The sequence below is a fragment of the Salmo trutta genome, chromosome 7 (genome assembly GCF_901001165.1).
Source record: "Salmo trutta chromosome 7, fSalTru1.1, whole genome shotgun sequence".
Taxonomy (NCBI): Eukaryota; Metazoa; Chordata; class Actinopteri; order Salmoniformes; family Salmonidae; genus Salmo; species Salmo trutta.
In genome coordinates this window covers 47114030-47140874 of record NC_042963.1, presented here as the reverse complement: position 1 = coordinate 47140874, position 26845 = coordinate 47114030, and the positions used below count along the sequence as shown (strand labels likewise).

The 26845-nt window shown below is 45.4% G+C and overlaps 1 protein-coding gene across 2 annotated transcripts in view; it reads left to right on the top strand.

Moving 5' to 3' along the window:
• The window catches only part of met (MET proto-oncogene, receptor tyrosine kinase), an 85573-nt gene extending 60283 nt beyond the window's left edge, over window positions 1-25290 (top strand). For both annotated transcript variants that reach the window (XM_029759185.1, XM_029759184.1), the window contains exons 11-21: window positions 5305-5523; window positions 7956-8105; window positions 10781-10937; window positions 12099-12239; window positions 12807-13061; window positions 15048-15128; window positions 16186-16367; window positions 16889-16998; window positions 17258-17423; window positions 20155-20291; window positions 22995-25290. In XM_029759185.1, the coding sequence (XP_029615045.1) occupies window positions 5305-5523; window positions 7956-8105; window positions 10781-10937; window positions 12099-12239; window positions 12807-13061; window positions 15048-15128; window positions 16186-16367; window positions 16889-16998; window positions 17258-17423; window positions 20155-20291; window positions 22995-23238 (1842 nt within the window). In that variant the 3' untranslated portion in view covers window positions 23239-25290. The remainder of the gene's footprint in view (window positions 1-5304; window positions 5524-7955; window positions 8106-10780; window positions 10938-12098; window positions 12240-12806; window positions 13062-15047; window positions 15129-16185; window positions 16368-16888; window positions 16999-17257; window positions 17424-20154; window positions 20292-22994) is intronic.
• Window positions 25291-26845: the final 1555 nt, after the last annotated feature.

The window sequence follows — 26845 nt, the reverse complement described above, 5'->3', positions numbered from 1 at the left end:
ACTAGGTATCCCCCTTTCCCTATACAACTGACTAGGTATCCCCCTTTCCCTATACAACTGACTAGGTATCCTCCTTTCCCTATACAACTGACTAGGTATCCCCCTTTCCCTATATAACTGACTAGGTACCCCCCTTTCCCTATACAACTGACTAGGTATCCCCCTTTCCCTATACAACTGACTAGGTATCCCCTTTCCCTATACAACTGACTAGGTATCCTCCTTTCCCTATACAACTGACTAGGTATCCCCCTTTCCCTATACAACTGACTAGGTATCCCCCTTTCCCTATACAACTGACTAGGTATCCTCCTTTCCCTATACAACTGACTAGGTATCCCCCTTTCCCTATATAACTGACTAGGTACCCCCCTTTCCCTATACAACTGACTAGGTATCCCCCTTTCCCTATACAACTGACTAGGTATCCCCCTTTCCCTATACAACTGACTAGGTATCCCCCTTTCCCTATACAACTGACTAGGTATCCTCCTTTCCCTATACAACTGACTAGGTATCCCCCTTTCCCTATACAACTGACTAGGTATCCCCCTTTCCCTATACAACTGACTAGGTATCCCCCTTTCCCTATACAACTGACTAGGTATCCCCCTTTCCCTATACAACTGACTAGGTATCCTCCTTTCCCTATACAACTGAATAGGTATCCCCCTTTCCCTATACAACTGACTAGGTATCCCCCTTTCCCTATACAACTGACTAGGTATCCTCCTTTCCCTATACAACTGACTAGGTATCCTCCTTTCCCTGTACAACTGACTAGGTATCCCCCTTTCCCTATACAACTGACTAGGTATCCCCCTTTCCCTATACAACTGACTAGGTATCCCCCTTTCCCTATACAACTGACTAGGTATCCCCCTTTCCCTATACAACTGACTAGGTATCCCCCTTTCCCTATACAACTGACTAGGTATCCCCCTTTCCCTATACAACTGACTAGTTATCCCCTTTCCTTTATTCATATTTTTCATAATTTCATAATTAATAAACTTTTTTTTTTTTAAACACAGAAAATCTGTTGTTTCTATGTCAAACGGTTTTGTTATATTTCAGTCTTCTGTGATGTATATAAAGTGTAATATTGGGATACAAACTCAAAATGGAATACATTTCAACTGTATATCTGACATGGTACAGGTGTCTTCTTTTTTAAAGCCCATAACCATGTATGTGAGGTGTATACTTTTGTTTCATAGTAGACTTGTTTAAGACTACCAAGAAACACTGTGTGATGCTGATTTATCTCAGTGCAGTAAAATTAACACACAAATGGAGAAATTACAGGGGCAAAAGGTACAGGAATGTTGGACCTGATCCGGCCTTTTCAAAATCACACACTGGTTGAACTCTCATGAGTAGGCTGGCCAAGATTCACCCTCACAGTTAGAAATGGAGTGAAAATGCCTCTACACTACACTGAGTATTCACAGCTGGGTTGGATGTGCTAGGTTGAATTACACTGCATTCGGAAAGTATTCAGACCCCTTGACTTTTTCCACATTTTGTTACGTTACAATTACATTTGTTTTTTCCCTCATCAATCTACACAAAATACCCCATAATGACAAAGCAAAAACAGATTTATTGAAAATGTAGCAAACGTATTAAAAATAAAAACTGAAATACCTTATTTACATAAGTATTCAGACCCTTTGCTATGAGACTCAAAATTGAGCTCAAGTGCTTCCTGTTTCCATTGATCATCCTTGAGATGTTTCTAAAACTCGATTGGAGTCCACCTGTGGTATTTAAATTGATTGGACATGATTTAGAAACGCACACACCTGTACAGTGAGGGAAAAAATTTGATCCCCTGCTGATTTTGTACGTTTGCCCACTGACAAAGAAATGATCAGTCTATAATTTTAATGGTAGATTTATTTGAACAGTGAGAGACAGAATAACAACAAAAAAATCCAGAAAAACGCATGTCAAATGTTATAAATTGATTAGCATTTTAATGAGGGAAATAAGTATTTGACCCCCTCTCAATCAGAAAGATTTCTGGCTCCCAGGTGTCTTTTATACAGGTAACGAGCTGAGATTAGGAGCACACTCTTAAAGGGAGTGCTCCTAATCTCAGCTTGTTACCTTTATAAAAGACACCTGTCCACAGAAGCAATCAATCAATCAGATTCCAAACTCTCCACCATGGCCAAGACCAAAGAGCTCTCCAAGGATGTCAGGGACAACATTGTAGACCTACACAAGGCTGGAATGGGCTACAAGACCATCGCCAAGCAGCTTGGTGTGAAGGTGACAACAGTTGGTGTGATTATTCGCAAATGGAAGAAACACAAAAGAACTGTCAATCTCCCTCGGCCTGGGGCGCCATGCAAGATCTCACCTCGTGGAGTTGCAATGATCATGAGAACGGTAAGGAATCAGCCCAGAACTACACGGGAGGATCTTGTCAATGATCTCAAGGCAGCTGGGACCATAGTCACCAAGAAAACAATTGGTAACACACTACGCCGTGAAGGACTGAAATCCTGCAGCGCCCGCAAGGTCTCCCTGCTCAAGAAAGCACATACACATGCCCGTCTGAAGTTTGCCAATGAACATCTGAATGATTCAGAGGACAACTGGGTGAAAGTGTTGTGGTCAGATGAGACCAAAAATTGAGCTCTTTGGCATCAACTCAACTCGCCGTGTTTGGAGGAGGAGGAATGCTGCCTATGACCCCAAGAACACCATCCTCACCGCCAAACATGGAGGTGGAAACATTATGCTTTGGGGGTGATTTTCTGCTAAGGGGACAGGACAACTTCACAGCATCAAAGTGACGATGGACGGGGCCATGTACCGTCAAATCTTGGGTGAGAACCTCCTTCCCTCAGCCAGGGCATTGAAAATGGGTCGTGGATGGGTATTCCAGCATGACAATGACCCAAAACACACGGCCAAGGTAACAAAGGAGTGGCTCAAGAAGAAGCACATTAAGGTCCTGGAGTGGCCTAGCCAGTCTCCAGACCTTAATCCCATAGAAAATCTGTGGAGGGAGCTGAAGGTTCGAGTTGCCAAACGTCAGCCTCGAAACCTTAATGACTTGGAGAAGATATGCAAAGAGGAGTGGGACAAAATCCCTCCTGAGATGTGTGCAAACCTGGTGGCCAACTACAAGAAACATCTGACCTCTGTGATTGCCAACAAGGGTTTTGCCAACCAAGTACTAAGTCATGTTTTGCAGAGGGGTCAAATACTTATTTCCCTCATTAAAATGCAAATAATTTTATAACATTTTTGACATCTGGATTTTTTTGTTGTTATTCTGTCTCTCACTGTTCAAATAAACCTACTATTAAAATTATAGACTGATAATTTCTTTGTAAGTGGGCAAACATACAAAATCAGCAGGGGATCAAATACTTTTTCCCCCCACTGTAAGGTCCCACAGTTGACAGTGCGTGTCAGAGCAAAAACCAAGCCATGAGGTCAAAGGAATCTTCCGTAGAGCTCCGAGACAGGATTGTGTCGAGGCACAGATCTAGGGAAGGGTACCAACAACACAGTGGCCTCCATCATTCTTAAATGGTAGAAGTTTGGAACCACCATGACTCTTCCTAGAGCTAGCCCAATGGTCACTCTCCTCAGTTCCTCTGTGGAGATGGGATAGCCTGCCAGAAGTACAACCATCTCTGCAGCACTCCACCAATCAGGCCTTTATGGTAGGGTGGCCAGATGGAAGCCAGTCACGTCTGGAGGAAACCTGGCACCATCCCTACAGTGAAGCATGGTGGTGGCAGTATTGTGCTGTGGAGATGTTTTTCAGAGGCAGGGACTTGGAAACTAGTCAGGATTGAGGGAAAAATGAACAGAGCAAAGTACAGAGAGATCCTTGGTGAAAACCTGCTCCAGAGTGCTCAGGACCTCAGACTGATGCAAAGGTTCACCTTCCAATAGGACGACGACCCTAAGCACACAGTCAAGAAAAGGCAAGAGTGGCTTCAGGAGTCTCTGAATGTCCTTGAGTGGCCCAGACAGATTCCAGACTTCTCTGGAGAGACTTGAAAAACGTTTTGCAGCGATGCTTCCCATCCAACCTGACAGAGCTTGAGAGGATAGAGAAGAATGGGAGAAACTCCCCAAATACAAGTGTGCCAAGCTTGTAGCGTCATACCCAAGAAGACTCTAAGCTGTAATCGCTGCCAAAGGTGCTTCAACAAAGTACTGAGTAAAGGGTCTGAATACTTATGTGAATGTGATATTTCCGTTTTTTGTTTTTAATACATTTGCAAGAAATTCTAAAAACTTGCTTTTGCTTTGCCATTATGGAGTATTGTGTGTACATTGATGAGGGGGAAAAAACTATTGAATCCATTTTAGAATAAGGCTGTAACGTAAAAAATGCACTGTATATACAGTGTTTGACTGTCTACCATAACTTTTGGGGCTTTATTATGACCTCCTGGAACTCTGATGTGCAGTATTGAAAGGAATGTTCCACCTTGTGCTTTCAGATGGCCTGATGCACTATCCATATTTAGAAATAATGATATTGTAGAGATGTGGAAATAGAACAACATACCTGCAGCATGAGTGTAGTAATAGGAACTGGACCAGATTCATGGTCTTTGAGCATTTCAAATGGAAACAACTATCTGACAGAATGACATGTCAACACAGCTTTCATCGCTCTTCACAAATCCTCGTCCCCTTATTGATTGTAAGCCGTGTAAACAGAGTAACAGCGCAACTTTCAAACACACTTGGTGTCAATGCGTCTGTTGAGAATCGTAAGCCAGAGGGTGGAATAATTTGAATAGTGCACCATCACGACCTTTATGTAGACGAATATAAGGTGGCTTTCTCTTATGTGTAAGAACATATTACATACACACATCCATTCTCTCTGAGCAGGTGTGGATATCATTTTAAAAGGTGAAAAGAGGCTCTTTCTCTTATGTGGCTCTCACTTAGGCGATTAATGTGATGGGAGGCTTTTTGGTTTTAGTCCAGGGTGGTATAAACACACTGCTGTTGTGCCCTGGAGCAAGGCACTTAAACCCCACAGCAGCTGTAGATATGGAGCTGTAATGGATAGTTTGTACAACTAGAAAGCGTGTAATATACCCTGGGATGAAAGCATCTGCCATGTGAAGGATTAGTATGTGTACTTGTTATGTGACAGCAGGGTAAACGCTATAGGCTTTTTTAAGAGTGTTTCTCTTAACTTGTGGTGTGTGTGTGTGTGTGTGTGTGTGTGTGTGTGTGTGTGTGTGTGTGTGTGTGTGTGTACGCGAGCATGTTACTTATGCTGTGTGAGTGTTCTCCCTCCAGAACTGCACCAAAGGTGAGGACAGGCTGGCCATCCTGTGTACCACCCCGTCCCTGAAGGACCTGGGTCTGCAGACTCCTGTGGTCACCAAGGTGGCGTTCGTCCTGGATGGTTTTTCCACGCCCCAGTTTGACCTGCTGTATGTAGAGGACCCTCGCTTCGAGGAATTTCAGAGACCCACCGTCACATCAAAGGGCAACAAGAGCATTCTGGAGATTAAGGTTAGACATGTCAGATCATTGAAATAAATGTCACTTTTCTGTTCTCTAACTGGGTCTCAACTGACCTCCTGAATTGGCTGAATATAACTGGAATTTACTGATAATATTAAGGTGAGACATTCCCCCTCGCCCCTCCACCATCTCTTCATTGTAGTGATGACTAGGGTTGGGGTCACTTCAGTTACCAATGCATCCATTCAGAAACTGAACTGAATTTTGATTCATGCATTGGAAAAATCCTAATTTTAAACAAATGGCACTTAGAGTTTCTATTCTGGAACAGAGTGTCTGTTGATCTCCTGAATTGGCTAAATTCAAATGGGATTGAACCCTGATTGGAGTTAACGCCACCTTGCTCTCCGGCTCACCTCGAGACCGTGAGCTGACTCATCCTCGCCGTCTGAGGTTTGAAGGAAACAATACTGAAACAAAACAGGAAAAGGAGTCCGTTTCCCTTCGCCCATCCTCCACAATTCTCTCCCTCACTCCTCTGGCCCCGCTCCACTTCTCCAAGTATTCTCTCCCTCACTCCTCTGGCCCCGCTCCACTTCTCCAAGTATTCTCTCCCTCACTCCTCTGGCCCCTCTCCACTTCTCCAAGTATTCTCTCCCTCACTCCTCTGGCCCCTCTCCACTTCTCCAAGTATTCTCTCCCTCACTCCTCTGGCCCCTCTCCACTTCTCCAAGTATTCTCTCCCTCACTCCTCTGGCCCCTCTCCACTTCTCCAAGTATTCTCTCCCTCACTCCTCTGGCCCCTCTCCACTTCTCCAAGTATTCTCTCCCTCACTCCTCTGGCCCCGCTCCACTTCTCCAAGTATTCTCTCCAACTCACCACATTGTTCCAAGTTCCCGAGGTCAAAGCCCTTGACATATTAATGGCGGGTTTTGAACGTGCAACCCCATTTCTCTGGGTAGAAAAACGTTTTTTCAAACAATGAAAAAAAGGAGGCCCTATGGTTAGTGGCAGCTGTGTGGAGCGGAGCGCACAGGATCCTTGGTCTGCTTTTTTTCCCAGGCATGACCTTGGCCCAATAGTCTAATCCTCCCCCTTCCTCCCCTCTCTCAGTTACCTCCCACCCCCCACCAATCACCTTCCTCATCCCAGACAAGCCCCCATGAGCCCCCATTACCCAGGGGACACACATCGCCCTGGGTTACACTGTTACAGGCTACATTTGGGGCCATCTGATATCTTTGCCCCAAAAAGGCCGCTGGTCAGGCTCCTGTCTTGGCTGGTGTATCTCTGCAGATCGCTTCATGAGAGTTTAACAAGCGTCTCAACCCAGATTAGCACCACACAGACTGTTCGCTTGGATAGGAATGGCAGAACTTTTAATAGTTATTCTCTATGGGACATGGTACTTTCAATGTTCCATACCCAAGCATTAAATATGTTACAACCTCAGGGTACATACATCAGATGACAGATTTGTATTGTACGTATTATTCAGTATGCTTTGTATGTGTTCAAATACTGTAGACGTTTAAGTTTGTTCTTGTCTTAGTGGCCCTGGTATGTGTGTATGCGTGCGTGTGTATGTGTGTTCACATGCACTGTATTAGTTGACGTGTACTGTAGGGTGGTTTAGGAACAGGTGTGGCCCTGTGTCAAATCTGAAAATCCCAGGATGTCACGCGAGGAATGATCCTTCTCTTTATGGCCTTCTGCTACGCTCATACAGCACAGCCAGACAGAGTGAGAGGCAACCGAGCTGTGTGTGTGTGGGGGGGTATACGTGCATGTGTGTCAACCAAACAATTTGAGGAGAGTAGCCAAGGCAGTCTGTGTGAAAGTGAGATTAATTCTCTATAAATCCTCTCTTCCTGTCAAGAAGAGCCCTGATGGACAAAGGGTTAGTTAGTGTGTATGTAGATGCACAGAGGCATCTCTGTCCAGGGCGATGGGCTCACAAGAACCGTAATGGCACCCCAACCAATGCCTCAGTCACTTCCACTCCCAGCTTGCATGTCTCTGAGTGGACACTGAAGGACTCACTGAGGATGATATAGTATTGCATGTGCATATGATCCCTCTCCCTATCTCCCTATCTCTCATCTCTCCCTATCTCCCTATCTCTCCCTCTCTCCATCTCTCCCTCTCTCCCTCTCTCCCTCTATCTCTCCATATCTCTCCATCTCTCCCTATCTCTCTATCTCCCCATATCTCTCCCTATCTCTCCATCTCTCCCGCTCTCCATCTCCCCCTACCTCTCCATATCTCCCTATCTTTCATCTCTCCATCTCTCCCTCTCCCCATCTCTCCCATCTCTCCCTCTCTCCCTATCTCTCCATCTCTCCCTCTCTCCCTATCTCTCCATCTCTCCATATCTCTCCTTCTCGCCATCTCTCCCTCTCTCCATCTCTCCCTATCTCTCCATCTCTCCCTATCTCCATCTCTCCCTATCTCCATCTCTCCCTATCTCCCTCTCCAGGTGCCAGGCCGTGTGGATGTGGAGGCGATGAAGGGGGAGGTGCTGAAGGTGTCTAACAGGACTTGTGAGAGCGTGACTGTGGTGGGGAACACTCTGGAGTGTACTGTCCCCATGGAGCTATGGGACGCAACCAACGAATTGGAGGTGGAGGTGAGGACACAGACAGAGAGAGAGAGAGAGAGAGAGAGAGAGAGAGAGAAAAAGAGAGAGAAACACACAGACACAGACACTGACACAAAAACACACTTCCTTCCAACCAAACTTTCAATCAACACTTCCAAACTAGCTCCATGAACTTCCCACTGAGTCCCCTCATCACCCCTAGTTAGACATGGATGAGACCACCCTACCTTCCCTTGGCTTTCTGAGCTCTCCACTTCACTTGAGACAGCCCCTTGTCTACAGAGACCACTACAGACAGCTATAGACCCCCCAGTCTAGCAGCCCCACTCCACAGCTCAATGAAGGCCTTGTTGGGCTGCCACTGCATCCATACAGAGGGCTCTGTGTGTGTGTGTGTGTGTGTGTGTGTGTGTGTGTGTGTGTGTGTGTGTGTGTGTGTGTGTGTGTGTGTGTGTGTGTGTGTGTGTGTGTGTGTGTGTGTGTGTGTGTGTGTGTGTGTGTGTGCGCGTGTGTGTATCCTAAGTCTGCCTATTTACCGATTGACTAATGTCAGAACACCAGTGTGCAGTTCGTGCTTTGATAGATCATACAGTAGTTTACATCGTTCTGTTGTCTGACATTTTATTACCACAGTCACTAGCCAGGAAAATGTACAGAAAACACCATATTCCTCCTGGCATTTCATGATCACCCCTGAACGTTACCGGAATGTTCAACTCAGACTTCCAATATCTCACACACAGTAGTCTCTCTCAACCAAATAGTATGTCATTGACTTAAAACTGCTTAGAAATGTCAAAACAATACATTGTTAACCATAAACATTTGACTTTACACATTGTCTTTAATGGACGTGATTCAACCCCAGAACGTTAAAGCAACATGGAGCAGAAGCCAGGGCTGTTTCATAATGATATAATTCAGGCCGGTAAAGGCAGAGCAACATGGAGCAGAAGACAGGGCTGTTTCATAATGATATAATTCAGGCCGGTAAAGGCGGAGCAACATGGAGCAGAAGACAGGACTGTTTCATAATGATATAATTCAGGCCGGTAAAGGCGGAGCAACATGGAGCAGAAGACAGGGCTGTTTCATAATGATATAATTCAGGCCGGTAAAGGCGGAGCAACATGGAGCAGAAGACAGGGCTGTTTCATAATGATATAATTCAGGCCGGTAAAGGCGGAGCAACATGGAGCAGAAGACAGGGCTGTTTCATAATGATATAATTCAGGCCGGTAAAGGCGGAGCAACATGGAGCAGAAGACAGGGCTGTTTCATAATGATATAATTCAGGCCGGTAAAGGCGGAGCAACATGGAGCAGAAGACAGGGCATGTTTCATAATGATATAATTCAGGCCGGTAAAGGCGGAGCAACATGGAGCAGAAGACAGGGCTGTTTCATAATGATATAATTCAGGCCGGTAAAGGCAGAGCAACATGGAGCTTTGGGCACAATCAGCTGCAGAGTTGAGGGTATTGTAACTCACCATTAGTGTGATCTCTAGAGAGGGGTCAGGCAATATCCCTAGACCCCCTAGCCTCTGTCCCTGGCTGTCCACACTGACACACCAGTAGGCCACACCCAGGCAGCCCCAGGCCGAGCCAGACAGAGCCAGACAGCCCCAGACAGAGCCAGACAGACCCAGACAGTGCCTGACAGAGCCAAACAGATCCAGACAGAGCCAAACAACCCCAGACAGACCCAGGCAGCCTCAGACAGAGCCAGACAGACCCAGACAGAGCCAGGCAGCCCCAGACAGAGCCAGACAGACCCAGGCAGCCCCAGGCAGCCCCAGACAGACCCAGGCAGCCCCAGACAGAGCCAGACAGAGCCAGACCGATCCAGACAGACCTAGGCAGCCCCAGACAGACCCAGGAAGCCCCAGACAGAGCCAGACAGACCCAGGCAGCCCCAGACAGAGCCAGGCAGCCCCAGACAGAGCCAGACAGACCCAGGCAACCCCAGACAGAGCCAGACAGACCCAGGCAGCCCCAGACAGACCCAGGCATCCCCAGACAGAGCCAGACAGAGCCAGACAAGCCCCAGACAGAGCCAGGCAGCCCCAGACAGAGCCAGACAGACCCAGGCAGCCCCAGACAGAGCCAGACAAACCCAGGCAGCCCCAGACAGAGCCAGGCAGCCCCAGACAGAGCCAGATAGCCCCAGACAGAGCCAGACAGACCCAGGCAGCCCCAGACAGAGCCAGACAGAGCCAGACAAGCCCCCCTGACACACACACCGTCTCCAGCTCATTTCTCCCAAACCTAATAATGGTAAAAGCAATATCTATGATCCAATCTGCACTCCGTCTGTGGCTCACGCCACTCCACATGTAAGAGAGAGAGAGAGAGTGTGTGTGTGTGTGTGTGTGTGTGTGTGTGTGTGTGTGTGTGTGTGTGTGTGTGTTCATCAGTTTTTCTCCTAGAATGGAATTGGAGTTTTCCAACACACACCATAAAAAATGTATTATCTAGAACGTAGTTGTACATCTCACTCACTGTTCTCCTCTCCTCTGTCTGTCTGTCTGTCTGTCTGTCTGTCTGTCTGTCTGTCTGTCTGTCTGTCTGTCTGTCTGTCTGTCTGTCTGTCTGTCTGTCTGTCTGTCTGTCTGTCTGTCTGTCTGTCTGTCTGTCTGTCTGTCTGTCTGTCTGTCTGTCTGTCTGTCTGTCTGTCTGTCTGTCTGTATTATGTGTGTAGTGGCGTCAGGCGTCGTCCTCAGTGAGCCTGGGCAGGGTGATGTTGGCCCATGAGCAGGACTACAGAGGGCTGCTAGCTGGCTGTGTGTGTGTCAGTCTGCTGCTGCTGATGTTGCTCACTCTGTTCCTCTGGAAAAGGAGGAACAAACACATTGACGGTACGTCAGTTTGTGTTATTTTGTGATATATTTTCAACTGTGTGTGTTGTTTGTGCGTGTGCATGTGTGTGTGCATGTTTGCCCGCCTCTTACTGGCTGTGGGATTGTGAGGTGTTGAGCTGATGGGAGCACTGGTGGAGCGCTCTATCCTTCTCCTTCAATGACTGTGTTCTCTCTCTCTCTCTCTCTCTCCCTCTGCTACTGCCTCCCTCCTCCTCTCCCTTTCTCTGTCCCCTCCCTCCCCCTGTACCCCATCTCTCTATCTCTCTCCCCCCTCTCTGCCACCCCACTCTCTTCCCTACATCCAATCCTCTCCTTCTCTCTCTCTCCCTCCTACCACCTCTCCTCCTCTCTCTCCTCTCCCTCCTCCCCTCTCTCCTCCCTCTCTCTCTCCCTCCTCCTCTTCCTCCTCCTCTCCCTCCTCTCTCTCTCCCTCCTCCTCTCCCTCCTCTCTCTCTCTCTCCTCTCTCTCTCTCCCTCTCTCTCTCCCCTCCTCTCCCTCCTCTTCTCTCTCTCTCTCCTCCTCTCCCTCCTCCTCTCCCTCCTCCTCTTTCTCCTCCTCTCTCTCTCTCCCCTCCTCCTCTTCCTCCTCCTCTCCCTCCTCCTCTCTCTCCTCCTCTCTCTCTCCCCTCCTCCTCTCCCTCCTCTTCTCTCTCTCTCTCTCCTCCTCTCCCTCTTCCTCTCCCTCCTCCTCTCTCCCTCCTCTCTCTCTTTCTCTCTCTCCTCTCTCTCTCTCTCTCTCTCTCCTATCTCTCTCTCTTCTCTCTTCTCTCCTCCTCCTCTCTCTCTTCTCTTCTTCTCTCAACTCCTCCTCCCTCCCCCCTCTCCCCTCCTTCTCTGTCCCTCCTCCTCTCCCTCCTTTTTCTCTCCCCTCCTCCTCTCTCTCCTCTCTCCTCCCTCTCTTCTCTCCTCTCTCCCTCCTCTCTCTCTCTCTCTCTCCTCCTCTCTTTCCTCCTCTCCCTCCTCCTCTCTCTCCTCCTCCTCCCTCCTCTCTCTCTCTCCCTCCTCCTCTCTCTCTCTCTCCTCCTCTCTCTCTCTCCTCCTCTCCCTCCTCCTCTTCCTCCTCCTCTCCCTCCTCCTCTCTCTCTCCTCCTCTCTCTCCTCCTCTCCCTCCTCCTCTCCCTCCTCCTCTCTCTCCTCCTCTCTATCTCTGGTCTCCAGATCTGGCTGAGGGTAAGGTTTGGTATGACGGCAGGGCTCACATTCAGCACTTGGATATGTTGGCTAACGCCCGGAGCATCAGCCCCACTAACGAAATGGTGTCCCACGAGTCTTTGGACTATAGAACCACCCTGCTGGAGGGTACGTTTCCTGACACTACACCTCTGGGGCGGTTACTCTGACCCTAAAAACCAACAGTAACCCTGTACTAACAACACCTGCCTTTCTTAACCTTAACCTCCAACCTCTAAAGAGATGGCCATCTAACTCTGTGTTGACAGTTTTTTTATTCTTTGCTTCATACCTGATGCCTATTCAGACCTGGGAAACCAATGACATTAATGTATCGATGGAGGTGAAAACCAGAAGGCACTCCAACGTCCAACAACTAGAGTTGCCCATCCCTGCCTGCTCCTCTTTCAAAATAACCCTCACGTTTTCACTCATGCAAACTCATTTTCCCTCCCCTGCTTCCCTTATCCCCCCAATGACATAAAAAACGAAGGAGAAAAAAAGAGAAAGAGAAACTACCTTTCTCAATTTCCTCTTCCTGTAATGGGCAGGTCTCAGGTTCCCCCTCTTCCTTTCTGTAACCATGACTCTCTCTTTCTCCGACCTTTCTCTTTGGCATCACTCTGTGATCATGTGACCTATGTTGACTCTAACCCTGACCCCTGTAGTAATTGACCTTTGGCTATATTGTTTCAGACCAGGGTGTGGAGAGGCCAGAGTTGTGCAGGGGGGCTCCCCCTATCTACGGGAGCCATGGGGAGCTGGTGTCCCCCAGATTGGGGCTCGGAGGCATGGGTCTGGGGGCAGAGGGGGAGCTGGTGTCCCCTCTCCTGTCGGCCCCGGTCCACATCGACCCGTCCCAGCTGCACCCGGACCTCCTGAAGGAGGTTCAACATGTGGTCATCGCCAGAGAACATCTGCTGTTACATTTTAACCAGGTCATCGGCAGAGGTCAGTGGGATGATCATACACGTGTATAGACTGTACACACTTCTGATACATGAACACATACACAGGTACAGTGCACGCCAAGACGCCCACATCCATGAACACACATGCACACACACAGCCACACACACATACACACACACACACACACACACACACACACACACACACACACCACACACACACACACACACACACACACACACACACACACACACACACACGCACACCTATACCTACACACACACAGACACACACACACCTAAACACACATTACCCTAACACAGTCTCAGACACACTTATAATGTCATTAGGGAACCTGTAGGTCTCTCAAACATATCAGAATCCATCTCCATAGGGGATACACCTAAATACACTTTAGAATCACCTTGTAAGACATCCCCACAATGTTCGGGGACAATGCTCCCAAAATCTGCCTCCTCCCCCTTAGCTCAACCCTCGGGGAAGCCTGGGGATTCCGAAAGCAGAATTATGAGGTGGGGTGATTTGTACCCGGGTAGCATTGCAAGCTCCATTGTTGATCCATGTGGTGTAAGCTGAGCCGTCTTTGCATCTGCAGGGATTGTGATGGGAGAACGCCTCAGAGAGTTCTCTACGCTCTTCTAGCTTTAATACCCCAACACCCCTGCAAAGCTGCACTGAACCCTCTCGACCACATATAATTCAATAAGGGCCACGGTAACGCAGAGCTCAGATAGGGGGAGATATAGCCTCCCACTGCTATGGCTACTACTGTAGGGTGCTGTATGAATGGCCCTCCAGTAAAGGGTTATAGAAGTCACCTAGGCTTCAACCAGTGGTGGGGAAAGTACACAATTGTCATACACAATTGCCAGTAAAATACTACTTGAGTAAAAGTCTAAAAGTATTTGTTTTTAAATATACTTAAGTATCAAAAGTAAAAGTATAAATCATGTAAAATTCCAGACTGCACAATTTTTTTGCTTTTCTAATTTACAGATGGCCAGGGGCACACTCCAACTCAGACATAACTTACAAACAAAGCATTTTTGTTTAGTGAGTCCACCAGATCAGAAGCAGTAGGGATGGCCAGATAAGTGTGTGAATTGGACAATTTTCCTCTGTTGCTAAGCATTCGAAATGTAACGAGTACTTTTGGGTGTCAGCAAAAAAATGTTTGGAGTAAAAAGTACATTATTTTCTTTAAGAATGTAGTGGAATAAAAGTAAATGTTGTCAAAAATGTAAATAGTAAAGTACAGATTGTAACATGTATTGCCGTGTTGAAGGGAGGACCAAAACGCAGCAGGAATGTGGATGCTCATCTTGTTATTTATTTTAAATAAAGAGAACACCAAAATAACAAAACAAAGAACACACGAACAACAAAACAGTCTTGTCATGCTCACACAGTCAAAACAAGAAACAATCTCCCACAACACCAAACCAAACAATTACCCATATATAGGACTCTCAATCAGAGGCAACGAGAAAGCACCTGCCTCCAATTGAGAGTCCAACCCCCATCAACCTAAACATAGAAATACAACAAACCAGAAAGAACATAGAAATACAAAACATAGACCAAAACCCAGAAATAATAAATCAAACACCCTACTACATACACCACCACCCCGAAACACATAAACAAAATACCCTCTGCCACGTCCTGACCAAACTACAATAGCAAATACTCCCTAAACTGGTCAGGACGTGACACAGATACCCCCAAAAAACGACTTAAGTTGTACTTTAAATGAATTTGACTTTACACCACTGGCTTCAACAAAGGGAAATCTTGCTTTTCTGAGTGACTGACTGCTCCATTGACATGCTTCCAAATGACTTAATGGGCTAGAGAATTGGGTGCTTAATCCTCGTGAGCATAGTTCAGAAACAAACGAATCGTTTTGGTATCAAGGATTCCTCAGTGTAAAGTGTGTATTGTCTAACATCAAGCACTCAGGTTGTTGCTTATTTGACATCATCTTTATTCTTCTTCATACAGGGCACTTTGGCTGTGTGTTCCACGGTACATTGTTGGAGGCTGACGGACAGAAGCAGCACTGTGCCATCAAGTCTCTCAACCGTGAGTACTGCATGACCACAAAGGCACAGTTCACCCCGTCAGTGTTCAAATGTCATTGCTGTGATATGTCACCACACAACGCAACGCCACAACAACTTTAGAGATCTCTTGAATGTGCTACGGCGGTGTGTCCTGTGGAAGGATGATTGAGATGGATTGGCTCCTGGTGGTGAGGATGACATTAGGGTCCCCCTCGCTCTAATTGTGTAACCTGTCACTTTACCCTGAGAGTTGAATGTCCTAGATACGTCTTCCACAAGGCTTCGGGAAGCTCTGCCGCTGGGCTGGTGGTAACCCATGGCGATAGAGGGTTACCACTGCCTTGTTCTCTGAGCCTTGGCCTTCTCATTGAGTTTACAGTGACCTAAAGTTCCCCAGGGAGCTTTAAAGAAAATAAAGAAGTTCCCCAGGGAACTTGTCACTGTCATGGAAAAGGCACATGGTTTGGAGAATATTGTAGGTGATGTCACCATGTTGTTTCTGCAGTAGGCAGATAGTTCTTAACATCCAGCTTAACAGCCTCCTTTTCTTAGATATTCTTTGATCTTTCTTTTACTCAGCACTAAATGGCGAGTCGTCCTTCTTTGCTTCTGTGTGTGTCGTCATCTGGTAGTTACAGTGAAAGGGCAATCAGACGTTTTATCTTAGCTAAATGAGATTCTGTTTCCAACGAGATTAGAAGAGAAGGGGAGGGGGAAAGACCAGTGACACCAGGAGCACTGATTCGATTGGATAATGGGAGTGTTGTGTAGCAGTAACCTATAGGTTTGGGGTAGGGTCACAGTCCCTATGCTCAGACAGCCTGGAGACTGGCTCCTCATGGGCTCCTAACAGTGGTATATAACTAAGGTTTAGATGGCACAACGGTAAAGAGATAGAGGTTTATGACTTGATGGCCTGTTTCTGTTTGCGTTTTTGTTGGTGGTCCATCTAACAGCACATGATTAAACTTTAATGTCAGGTTGTTGTAAAACAGAATGTGTTCTCTTCTCAACAACTTTGTTAAATAAAGGCAATAAATAAATGAACAATCCTGTAATATCTTGCTGTGTTTCAGGGATTACTGACCTGGAGGAGGTGTCTCAGTTCCTGAAGGAGGGGATCATCATGAAGGACTTCAGCCACCCTAACGTGCTGTCTCTCCTGGGGATCTGTCTGCCCCCTGAGGGCTCTCCTCTGGTGGTGCTGCCATACATGAAGCACGGAGACCTCAGGAACTTTATCAGGGACGAGACACACGTAAGATGCACACACACATACACAAACTCTAGGCGTACAATCACCTTTATAAGTCATAGTGTTTTGGCTGGAATAATGAATGATTTAGGCCATTGCAGCTGAAACATTGTATATTTAAGTACAGGAATAAAGCATGGGAGCAGCATATACTGTAGAGATGTAGGGTCTTCATTTGATCACCCTGTTGTTGCAGGAAATGTCATGCACAGCAGACATGCAAACTTGTAGTGTATTCAAGGTTTAAAAGGCTTCTAAAGTTTAATTTCCACTTAAAATGTTCAAACTTGATTTGCCCTAACAAAAAATGAATCAACCCCTACAAAAATTACAATTCATTATAATCCACACAATACTTCACATTTACTGTTGCTGTAGGATTATTTTCATGCTGTGAGAAACTGGTCAAATTAAAATCCTACATCTGTATCGCGTGCAGGCTATTCAGTCTTTTTTGGCTTAGCACCAGTGGATACATTTGGGATGTGCATATCACCTAAACACACCCTTCTTTGTTTCCCCAGAACCCAACGGTGAAGGACCTGATGGGCTTTGGTGTGCAGGTGGCCAGGGGCATGGAGTATCTGGCCAGCAAGAAGTTTGTCCACAGAGACCTAGCTGCGAGGAACTGCATGTAAGATCTGGAACCAACTGTCAAATGCACTCTCAGACAGTCAGTGTGTGGAAGTGTAGTCACCATTGTAGTGAGAGCTAACGCATTGTCATGCCATACAGTCATGCATACTTTGAGATGGGTGCCATTTTGCTCCAACCATTACAGGTTAATAACACTCTAGTAAGAATGTTTGAATCCAACATGGCTGCTAGTTTCCCCTAGCTCTGTAAATCTCCAGTAAGGCTGTGGTTGAAGCGGTCCCTCTCTCCTCTGCTAGGCTGGATGAGAGCTACACAGTGAAGGTGGCAGACTTTGGCCTGGCCAGGGATGTGTATGAAAAGGAGTACTACAGCATCCACAGCAAGAGTGGAGTCAAACTACCGGTCAAGTGGATGGCCCTGGAGAGCCTGCAGACACACAAGTTCACCCCCAAGTCAGATGTGGTAAGAGCCTACACACACACACACACGAAGACATGCATGTACACACACCATTATCCACTTATTAATTCACTTACAGTTAAGTGATAATGCTCGAGAAGCCAGTGTTTGGAGGATATATTGTCTTGGACTGGCAAACCGTGCCAATATATCCTCAAACACCGGCTTATAGGGCATTACCACTTTTATACAACGCGTTACCAACATATTCAAATGATGATTGACATATTTTCATATTTTCATTTATTTTCATGAATTTATACATACCACTTCATCCTTCCATGCGATATAGTCCTGACACAAATCAAGGGTTGCTACCCAAGCCAGCTGTTCGTTCGTTCTATCGGTTAGGTTGCCAGAGACGCAAACCGGTCGTGAAGTCTTTTGGTTCTATATCATTGGACGAGACACAGTCGTTTGTTCTAAATGTTCCCTCTTGCTTGCTAGCTAGCCAACTATGGTAAACACAGTCACTTCAAACAATGAAGAAAAAATAACAGCAAAGTAACTGCATTTGCATTTGTTTAAGATGTTTTCTAGTGACATTTATTTGGATACATCCACCAAAATGAGCTGATGATGCACGATTTTGCCTGCCATCGGAAATGTGCTCTCTCATCAGGACACTGTTCAGAGGAGCTAGCCAACTACACAGCTAACACAATCACTTCAAACTGAAACTGAAACTGAAACTGAAACTGTTTATTTATTTAGATTTGAACTTTGAACTTTCTTCAAACTACAAATCTACCATTCCAGTGTTTTTCTTGCTATACTTTATTTACTTTGCCACCATGGCATTTTTTTGCCTTTACCTCCCTTATCTCACATCATTTGCTCACATTGTATATAGTCTTATTTTTTTCTACTGTATTATTGACTGTATGTTGTTTACTCCATGTGTAACTCTGTGTTGTTGTATGTTGTCGAACTGCTTTGCTTTATCTTGGCCAGGTCGCAATTGTAAATGAGAACTTGTTCTCAACTTGCCTACCTGGTTAAATAAAGGTGAAATAAAAAATAAATAAAAACTGGAAAGACAGCAAACTAGCTACATGTAGTTTCGTTTGACCTGTTTTTCTAGTCTAACCAAATGCTAGTCTAAAAGAAATGAGAAATGGTATCTCGATGCCTTTTTCCAGTGTAGATCAAGTGTATAAATTGCCTGGCTGGGCTGGGCTATTCACTGCGCCGTGAGACGGAACAGTGAATACGCATTTCAACGTCATAGCTTTACCCGGTGGTTACTTGTGCAATTGACACCGCCTGGAATGCGGTTTTAACCAATCAGCATCCAAGATTAGACCCACCCGTTGTATAGTATTACATAACCATTCTCTCATCTATTCAAACTCACACACACCAACACACACACACACACACACACACACACACAGAAACGCATACAATATCGATCAGAACCTATACTCAGCATCAGCCTTAATCTGGCCTGCTACCCTCTTAGCCCACTCCTTCTTAACAAACCACCACTCTTACTGTTCAATCTCTGGTTAATGTACAGGGTTCACTTGTCTCCGCTACAGTTTCTGTTTACAGGGTTATCTTGTCTCTGTTACAGTTTCTGTTTACAGGGTTAGCTTATCTATGCTACAGTTTCTGTTTATAGGGTTAGCTTATCTATGCTACAGTTTCTGTTTATAGGGTTAGCTTGTCTCCGCTACACTTTCTGTTTATAGGGTTAGCTTGTCTCTGTTACAGTTTCTGTTTATAGGGTTAGCTTGTCTATGCTACAGTTTCTGTTTATAGGGTTAGCTTGTCTATGCTACAGTTTCTGTTTATAGGGTTAGCTTGTCTCTGTTACAGTTTCTGTTTATAGGATTAGCTTGTCTCTGTTACAGTTTCTGTTTATAGGGTTAGCTTGTCTCTGTTACAGTTTCTGTTTACAGGGTTAGCTTGTCTATGCTACAGTTTCTGTTTATAGGGTTAGCTTGTCTATGCTACAGTTTCTGTTTATAGGGTTAGCTTGTCTATGCTACAGTTTCTGTTTATAGGGTTAGCTTGTCTCTGTTACAGTTTCTGTTTATAGGATTAGCTTGTCTCTGTTACAGTTTCTGTTTATAGGGTTAGCTTGTCTCTGTTACAGTTTCTGTTTACAGGGTTAGCTTGTCTATGCTACAGTTTCTGTTTATAGGGTTAGCTTGTCTATGCTACAGTTTCTGTTTATAGGGTTAGCTTGTCTATGCTACAGTTTCTGTTTATAGGGTTAGCTTGTCTATGCTACAGTTTCTGTTTATAGGGTTAGCTTGTCTATGCTACAGTTTCTGTTTATAGGGTTAGGTTGTCTCTGTTACAGTTTCTACCTCTATAACTCTATTATTTCACAAACCTTAGCTGCATTTAACACTCCTCCTGTCTGCCTGCTTTCTTCAATGAAGGCCGGAAATATGGAAAAACTGGGGTTGTGTCCGGAAGTGCACCCTCTACCCTATATAGTGTGCCACTTTTGATCAGGGCTCATAGGACTCATAGGGATCATAGGGCCCATAGGGATCATAGGGCTCATAGGGCTCATAGGACTCATAGGGCTCATAGGGATCATAGGACTCATAGGGCTCATAGGAGTTATAGGGATCATAGGACTTATAGAGCTCATAGGGCTCTGGTCAAAAGTAGCTCATTTTATAGGAAATAGGGTGCCAATTCAGACACAGCCTGTAAAGTACTGTCATGTGATCTGATGTGTTATTGGTCCATTTGGTGTTCTGTGTTTCAGTGGTCGTTTGGCGTGTTGCTATGGGAACTGATGACCCGGGGAGCCCCGCCCTACTCGGACGTCAACTCTTTCGACATCACAGTGTTCCTACTGCAGGGGAGACGGCTGCTGCAGCCAGAGTTCTGCCCCGACGCACTGTGAGAAGTGCAAACACATGACACACACTCAGACACACAGACAAACAGTACACACACAATCTTGTACACACACAAACATACATACATGTACACTCTTCAAGCTTATTCCCAATCACTCCCAGATATAAGACAGATGATTTTATTAATAAAAGTGCACACACACACACATACACTCCCCTGTCCTTCACCTTGACCAATGTACATAGAGGCATGGCTCAGTGCTTCTCATTGGCAGAGACATTGAGATGAACAGAGGCCCATTGTTAACTTAGGTACAGCATGGAGAGAAGGACAGATATGCAGACAGGGAGAGAGAGAGAGAGACAGACAGGAAGAGGGAGGGAGGGAGGGAGGGAAAGAGGGAGGGAGGGAGGGAGGGAGGGAGGGAGGGAGGGAGGGAGGGAGGGAGGGAGGGAGGGAGGGAGGGAGGGAGGGAGGGAGGGAGGGAGGGAGGGACAGTGGACAGGGGAGAGACCAACAGAGAGGGAATAGAGAGAGATAGAGAGAGACACCGACAGGGAGAGATGGGCAGATATGCAGACAGAGGAAGGGGGAGAGACAGACAGAGAGGAAAAAGAGAGAAAGAGAATATATATATATATAGAGAGAGAGAGAGAGTGAGAGGGAATAGAAAGAGAGAGAGGGAGAGATGGGGAGATAGGGAGAGAGATATAGAGAGAGAATAGGGAGAGAGAGAGATAGATAGAGAGAGAGAGGGAATAGGGAGAGATAGAGAGAGGGAATAGGGAGAGAGAGAGAGAGAGAGATAGAGAGAGAGAGCTATGTAAACTATAAAGCATGTAGAACTACTGAAGCTGAATGTTTAGAAAGGGCACTATAGAGTGAAATCCTCCCTATCTTACCCAGTCTTTGGACAACATTAGGTTTTTAATGGAGGATGTAGATCATAATGCAGATTCAACCAAGCGGAGCACGAAACAGAACAATCCATAACTATTCAGGAGTCTATTCATGAACATTGACTGACAGAGTATTTCCAGAATTAATGGGGCCCTGTAACAAAACTGTCAAACTTAATATGGCTAGTGGCTACTAAACACCTAAGTAAGAAAAATATATATACAGTGAGGGAAAAAAGTATTTGATCCCCTGCTGATTTTGTATGTTTGCCCACTGACAAAGAAATGATCAGTCTATCATTTTAATGGTAGGATTATTTGAACAGTGAGAATAACAACAAAAAACAACAAAAAAATCCAGAAAAACGCATGTCAAAAATGTTATAAATTGATTTGCATTTTAATGAAGGAAATAAGTATTTGACCCCCTCTCAATCAGAAGTATTTCTGGCTCCCAGGTGTCGTTTATACAGGTAACGAGCTGAGATTAGGAGCACACTCTTAAAGGGAGTGCTCCTAATCTCAGCTTGTTACCTTTATAAAAGACACCTGTCCACAGAAGCAATCAATCAATCAGATTCCAAACTCTCCACCATTGCCAAGACCAAAGAGCTCTCCAAGGATGTCAGGGACAACATTGTAGACCTACACAAGGCTGGAATGGGCTACAAGACCATCGTCAAACAGCTTGGTGAAAAGGTGACAACAGCGATTATTCGCAAATGGAAGAAACACAAAAGAACTGTCAATCTCCCTCAGCCTGGGGAGAACGGTGAGGAATCAGCCCAGAACTACACGGGAGGATCTTGTCAATGATCTCAAGGCAGCTGGGACCATAGTCACCAAGAAAACAATTGGTAACACACTACGCCGTGAAGGACTGAAATCATGCAGCGCCCGCAAGGTCCCCCTGCTCAAGAATACATATACATGTCCGTCTGAAGTTTGCCAATGAACATCTGAATGATTCAGAGGACAACTGGGTGAAAGTGTTGTGGTCAGATGAGACCAAAATGGAGCTCTTTGGCATCAACTCAACTCGCCGTGTTTGGAGGAGGAGGAATGCTGCCTATGACCCCAAGAACAGCATCCCCACCGTCAAACATGGAGGTGGAAACATTATGCTTAGGGGGTGTTTTTCTGCTAAGGGGACAGGACAACTTCACCGCATCAAAAGGGACGATGGACGGGACCATGTACCGTCAAATCTTGGGTGAGAACCTCCTTCCCTCAGCCAGGGCATTGAAAATGGGTCGTGGATGGGTATTCCAGCATGACAATGACCCAAAACACACGGCCAAGGTAACAAAGGAGTGACTCAAGAAGAAGCACATTAAGGTCCTGGAGTGGCCTAGCCAGTCTCCAGACCTTAATCCCATAGAAAATCTGTGGAGGGAGCTGAAGTTTCGAGTTGCCAAACGTCAGCCTCGAAACCTTAATGACTTGGAGAAGATCTGCAAAGAGGAGTGGGACAAAATCGCTCCTGAGATGTGTGCAAACCTGGTGGCCAACTACAAGACACGTCTGACCTCTGATTGCCAACAAGGGTTTTGCCACCAAGAACTAAGTCATGTTTTGCAGAGGGGTCAAATACTTATTTCCCTCATTAAAATGCAAATCACTTTATTAAATTTTTGCCATGCGTTTTCTGGATTTTTTTGTTATTCTGTCTCTCACTGTTCAAATACACCTACCATTAAAATTATAGACTGATCATTTCTTAGTCAGTGGGCAAACATACAAAATCAGCAGGGGATCAAATACTTTTTTCCCTCACTGTACCTAAAAACGATATTTCATGTGCATTTAATCTTATCCCCCTCCTCTAAATCCCACCCCCCAGGTATAACGTGATGGTTGAGTGCTGGCACCCTAAACCGGAGCGGAGGCCTACCTTCTCAGAGCTGGTGTCCCGTATCAAGTCCATCTTCTCCAGCTTCAGTGGAGAGCACTACATACTTCTCAACACCACCTATGTCAACATCGACAAGATGACCCCCTATCCCTCACTCATTTCCTACTCCTCATCCTCGTCCTCTTCCTCCACCCGTCAGGGCCACCCCCTGGAGCGAGACTGCTGCACATGATGGGGGGTGGGGGTGGGGGTGGAGAGAGAGAGAGAGAGAGAGAGAGAGAGAGAAGAAAAGAGTGATGGGAGAAAGGAGAGGAAATGAGGTGAAAGGAGGAGAGGAAAAATAATGAGCTTGACAGAGAGAAAGAAAGAGGGAGTAAATAGTGGGCTTGAGGTGTTGAAAACTTTGGGTCGCTGGAGAACTAGTGTATGTGACTGACAGACAGACACTGGACAAAGTCGTTGACTGAGAAAAGACAGTTTGAGGATACTGACCTGTGTCGTGCGTTCAGTACATGTGTGTAATGTGTATATATACTGACCGATGAGTGACGACCAACCTAACAGGCATCACTGTACGCCTGAGGCCTGTATGAACTGTGAGGATGACCTTGGTCTGCCTCTGCTCGACAACCTAGAAATTGCTCTAGAATCTCCAATGACCTTTGACCCTGGTATGACCCTGGAGCCTGAGTTCAGGAGGTCAGGCCTCTTGTCTCTATCACAGACAATTTGGAGACATGGGAGAACCTTTTCAAAGAACAAAGCCTATAGAAGCACATTGTGTGTATGAAGTACAAGTGAAGCGCCATGATTTGAACGATTCCCTTCCCTAAAGAGGGGACCGGAGGATTTTGGAGACATTTCTGCTTCTTACTGGGTGGCATGTGCTTAGAGATATGGCGAAGTGCCAGGCTCCAGCTGTTATTTTTCTCTATGTCAATGAAAGGTGGTGTATTGTAAAGAAACATGTTACACCTTCATCCTCCGCACTGTCACTGAATGCCCCTCTCCTCCCACTTCTCCTCGCATTCCTCCCTCCAAGCTCCCTGCGCACCGGGACTAAGGAAGACAAAAGATGCCTGCTTTGTCATTACAATGTGTGCTCCAGCCTCCAGGTGATATTCTCACTAACCGAGGTGGTGCAGAGTAGCTGGCAAGAGGACCAATCTGCTACCCGGCCCGTGAGGTGTGAAGCAGCTACACTGGATACTTCTTATGAGTGTAATAATCTTTGATGATTCCCTTTTGATGTGCTTCATTTTAAATGTCTCGCTGCTTTGTTGCCGTGAGTGACTCACCTATTTGTAATCTGCAGATGTTTCCCAGTTGAAAAGTGTTTTTTTTTGTATTTTGGTAGGTAACACTTTGACTTGAAACGGCCTGTCATAATGTCTACATAGCATGTGTCATAACGGTTTGTGAAAGCTCAGCCTGAAAATGGACATAATCATTTTGACTTCAGAGAGTGAAATGGGGGAAATTGGAGACACGTTTGAACGTTTTATGGTTTTGGGCATCATAATAATAGTGTTACGTCAGTTGAGAAAAGTACTTTTACTGTCAATCATGAAAGTATTCGTACAATAGCTATGTCAGCATTTTGAAAGATCACTTTAATGTTAAAACGTTACCATTTTGCCTTTCCTTTGTGAAGTGTTTGGCTTTTTACTATGACTGCTGTGATGTCATTAATGATCAGGCCAGCAATGGACAGATATGAATGTTTGTTAAAATAAATGTTAAAAATGCTGTACTATATTTTTTAGAATGCCTTTATGATGACAATAAGCCTCAATCAATATTGGTCCAATGGAATGCCATAACTGAGCAGTGGTGCCACAACAATGAACAAATCCACTAAACTAAACTTTAATGAACCACTGCCTTTTGTACAAAATTATATTAAAGGGATAGCACCTTTGTGGATGTGTCTGCTATATGTAGGATTTAACTGGTAAACGTGTGTGTATATACTTTATGACAGGTGACTGTTGTAGGTACAGCACAGTACAAACAAACTAAAGATACTGTACAGTCATTGACCAACTGGAGCTAGCAGGCTCACTTCCTTCACTATAGACTTCTACGTTTTCTATTGGTAACTAAATGGCTTAGAAATCCATGAATTGGTCCATGTTTCTCACTGTCTGTGCTGTGTGAGGGTCTGTATGAGCACTGTTACGGGTTCGTCTATGAAAATAATGATGGTACATATGTTGTTATGTCGTTATGCCGTCTGACAGTCTCAGTGTAATAAAGCTATATTATCAGTGTGAAATATCTTATCATTGTCTGTATGTACATTCTTTAGTTTACCAGGCAAAGTAAATCTCTATTTACAAGGGTGACCTGATGGTGAGATAGTAGCAGAATGGTGTCATTATAATGACTACCTTACATCATCTACCTATAGGGTGCATTTCGTAATATCTGTCAACTAAGCAGTCAAGGGGTTTCAGTTTCATTTATTAAACTTTTGCAACAAAAAAAGACCATTATTTAAGCAGGGAGTCATGCTGAGACCAGGGTCTCTTTTGCAGATGAGCCCTGCATGAACACATCAAACCAGGGCATCTCTTGAGGTTGAGAACCGAGGTAGAGAAAAACCTGGAGGTTCTTGCTAAGAGCTGGAGAAAAAATGTTTTATACGTGCCCAGAATCCTGAACGTTTTGTTGGGTTGAATGACCCTGTGTTAGCTAAGTGTTTAAAAAAAGTTACATTTGTATGGTAGTGGACTGGGCATTGAGGTTCACTGATTGGAAGTCCTGTTTGGATAACATACAGGAAGTACAACAGCCTTATAGGCTGTACATTTTGTGTCTACCCTATTTTTGTGACGTGGTGAGGTGACCCAGGAGCAGAGAAGAGAACCAGACGAGGAACCAGTGATTTAGAATAAACTGAATACTTTCCTGGGAAAAAGTTCAACAGTAGGTACAAAGTAAAACTTGGGAAAACAACAAACACTATGACTTGATAACTCAGTCAGGAGACAGACGCACACAGCAAAAAAAATCTAGCTTCTGCAAAAGGTAAAGAAAATCATAATTAGTAACTGAAAACACCTGTGTCCTTATTATCTCTAGGACGGTCTCTGCCGCCCTCTGGTGACAGGTGGAAACATGACAATTTCACTCCTTTAGCCTTCTCTGCTGTCACTGGCTTGTTGTAACCTCTGACCTCTCACCTTTCTTTACCCTCTCCTCTTTGTATTGTTGTCTAGGCGAGCCTGACATCTTCCTCTGTCGAGCCTGGCCGGTCCCGAAGCGTTCATTGCAAGTCTTCCTCTCAGTTACTTGGAGACCTAGGGTCGTGTTCATTAGGGACGCCGTAGCAATTGAAAACAAATCTGAATTATTTTGTTTCATGCCTACTGAAAATGACCCTGAGCAATATATCTTTAATCTGTATCTGTCTATACAGTAGTTACCCACTTGTCTTAGCCAAAATGTCATCATATGGAGATAGATAGAGGAGGGAGCCTCTCAGTGCTAAGGCTCTTCAGCTATGTACTTATCAGTTACTCTGGAATGACTGGAGCCTGCACAATGTTTCCCTCACCCTCTCACTTATTCATTATCTCCCTCCCTCTCTGTCTCTGTCTCTGTGTTTCTTCCTCGTTCTCATTTCCCCTCTATTTGACACACATACGCTAAAAGAAAGAACAGGTGGGCAGAGCTCAGGTATGTGAATGTGTGTCATTGGATTAGTCAGCCCCTTTGGAATGCAAGTCGACTTGACTGGTGCTAGACACACTACACCTTTCTCCCCCTCTACTGCCCCATGCCAACTGATAATGAACCTATTCCACCCTCTCAGCACACATTCTGACCTGAGT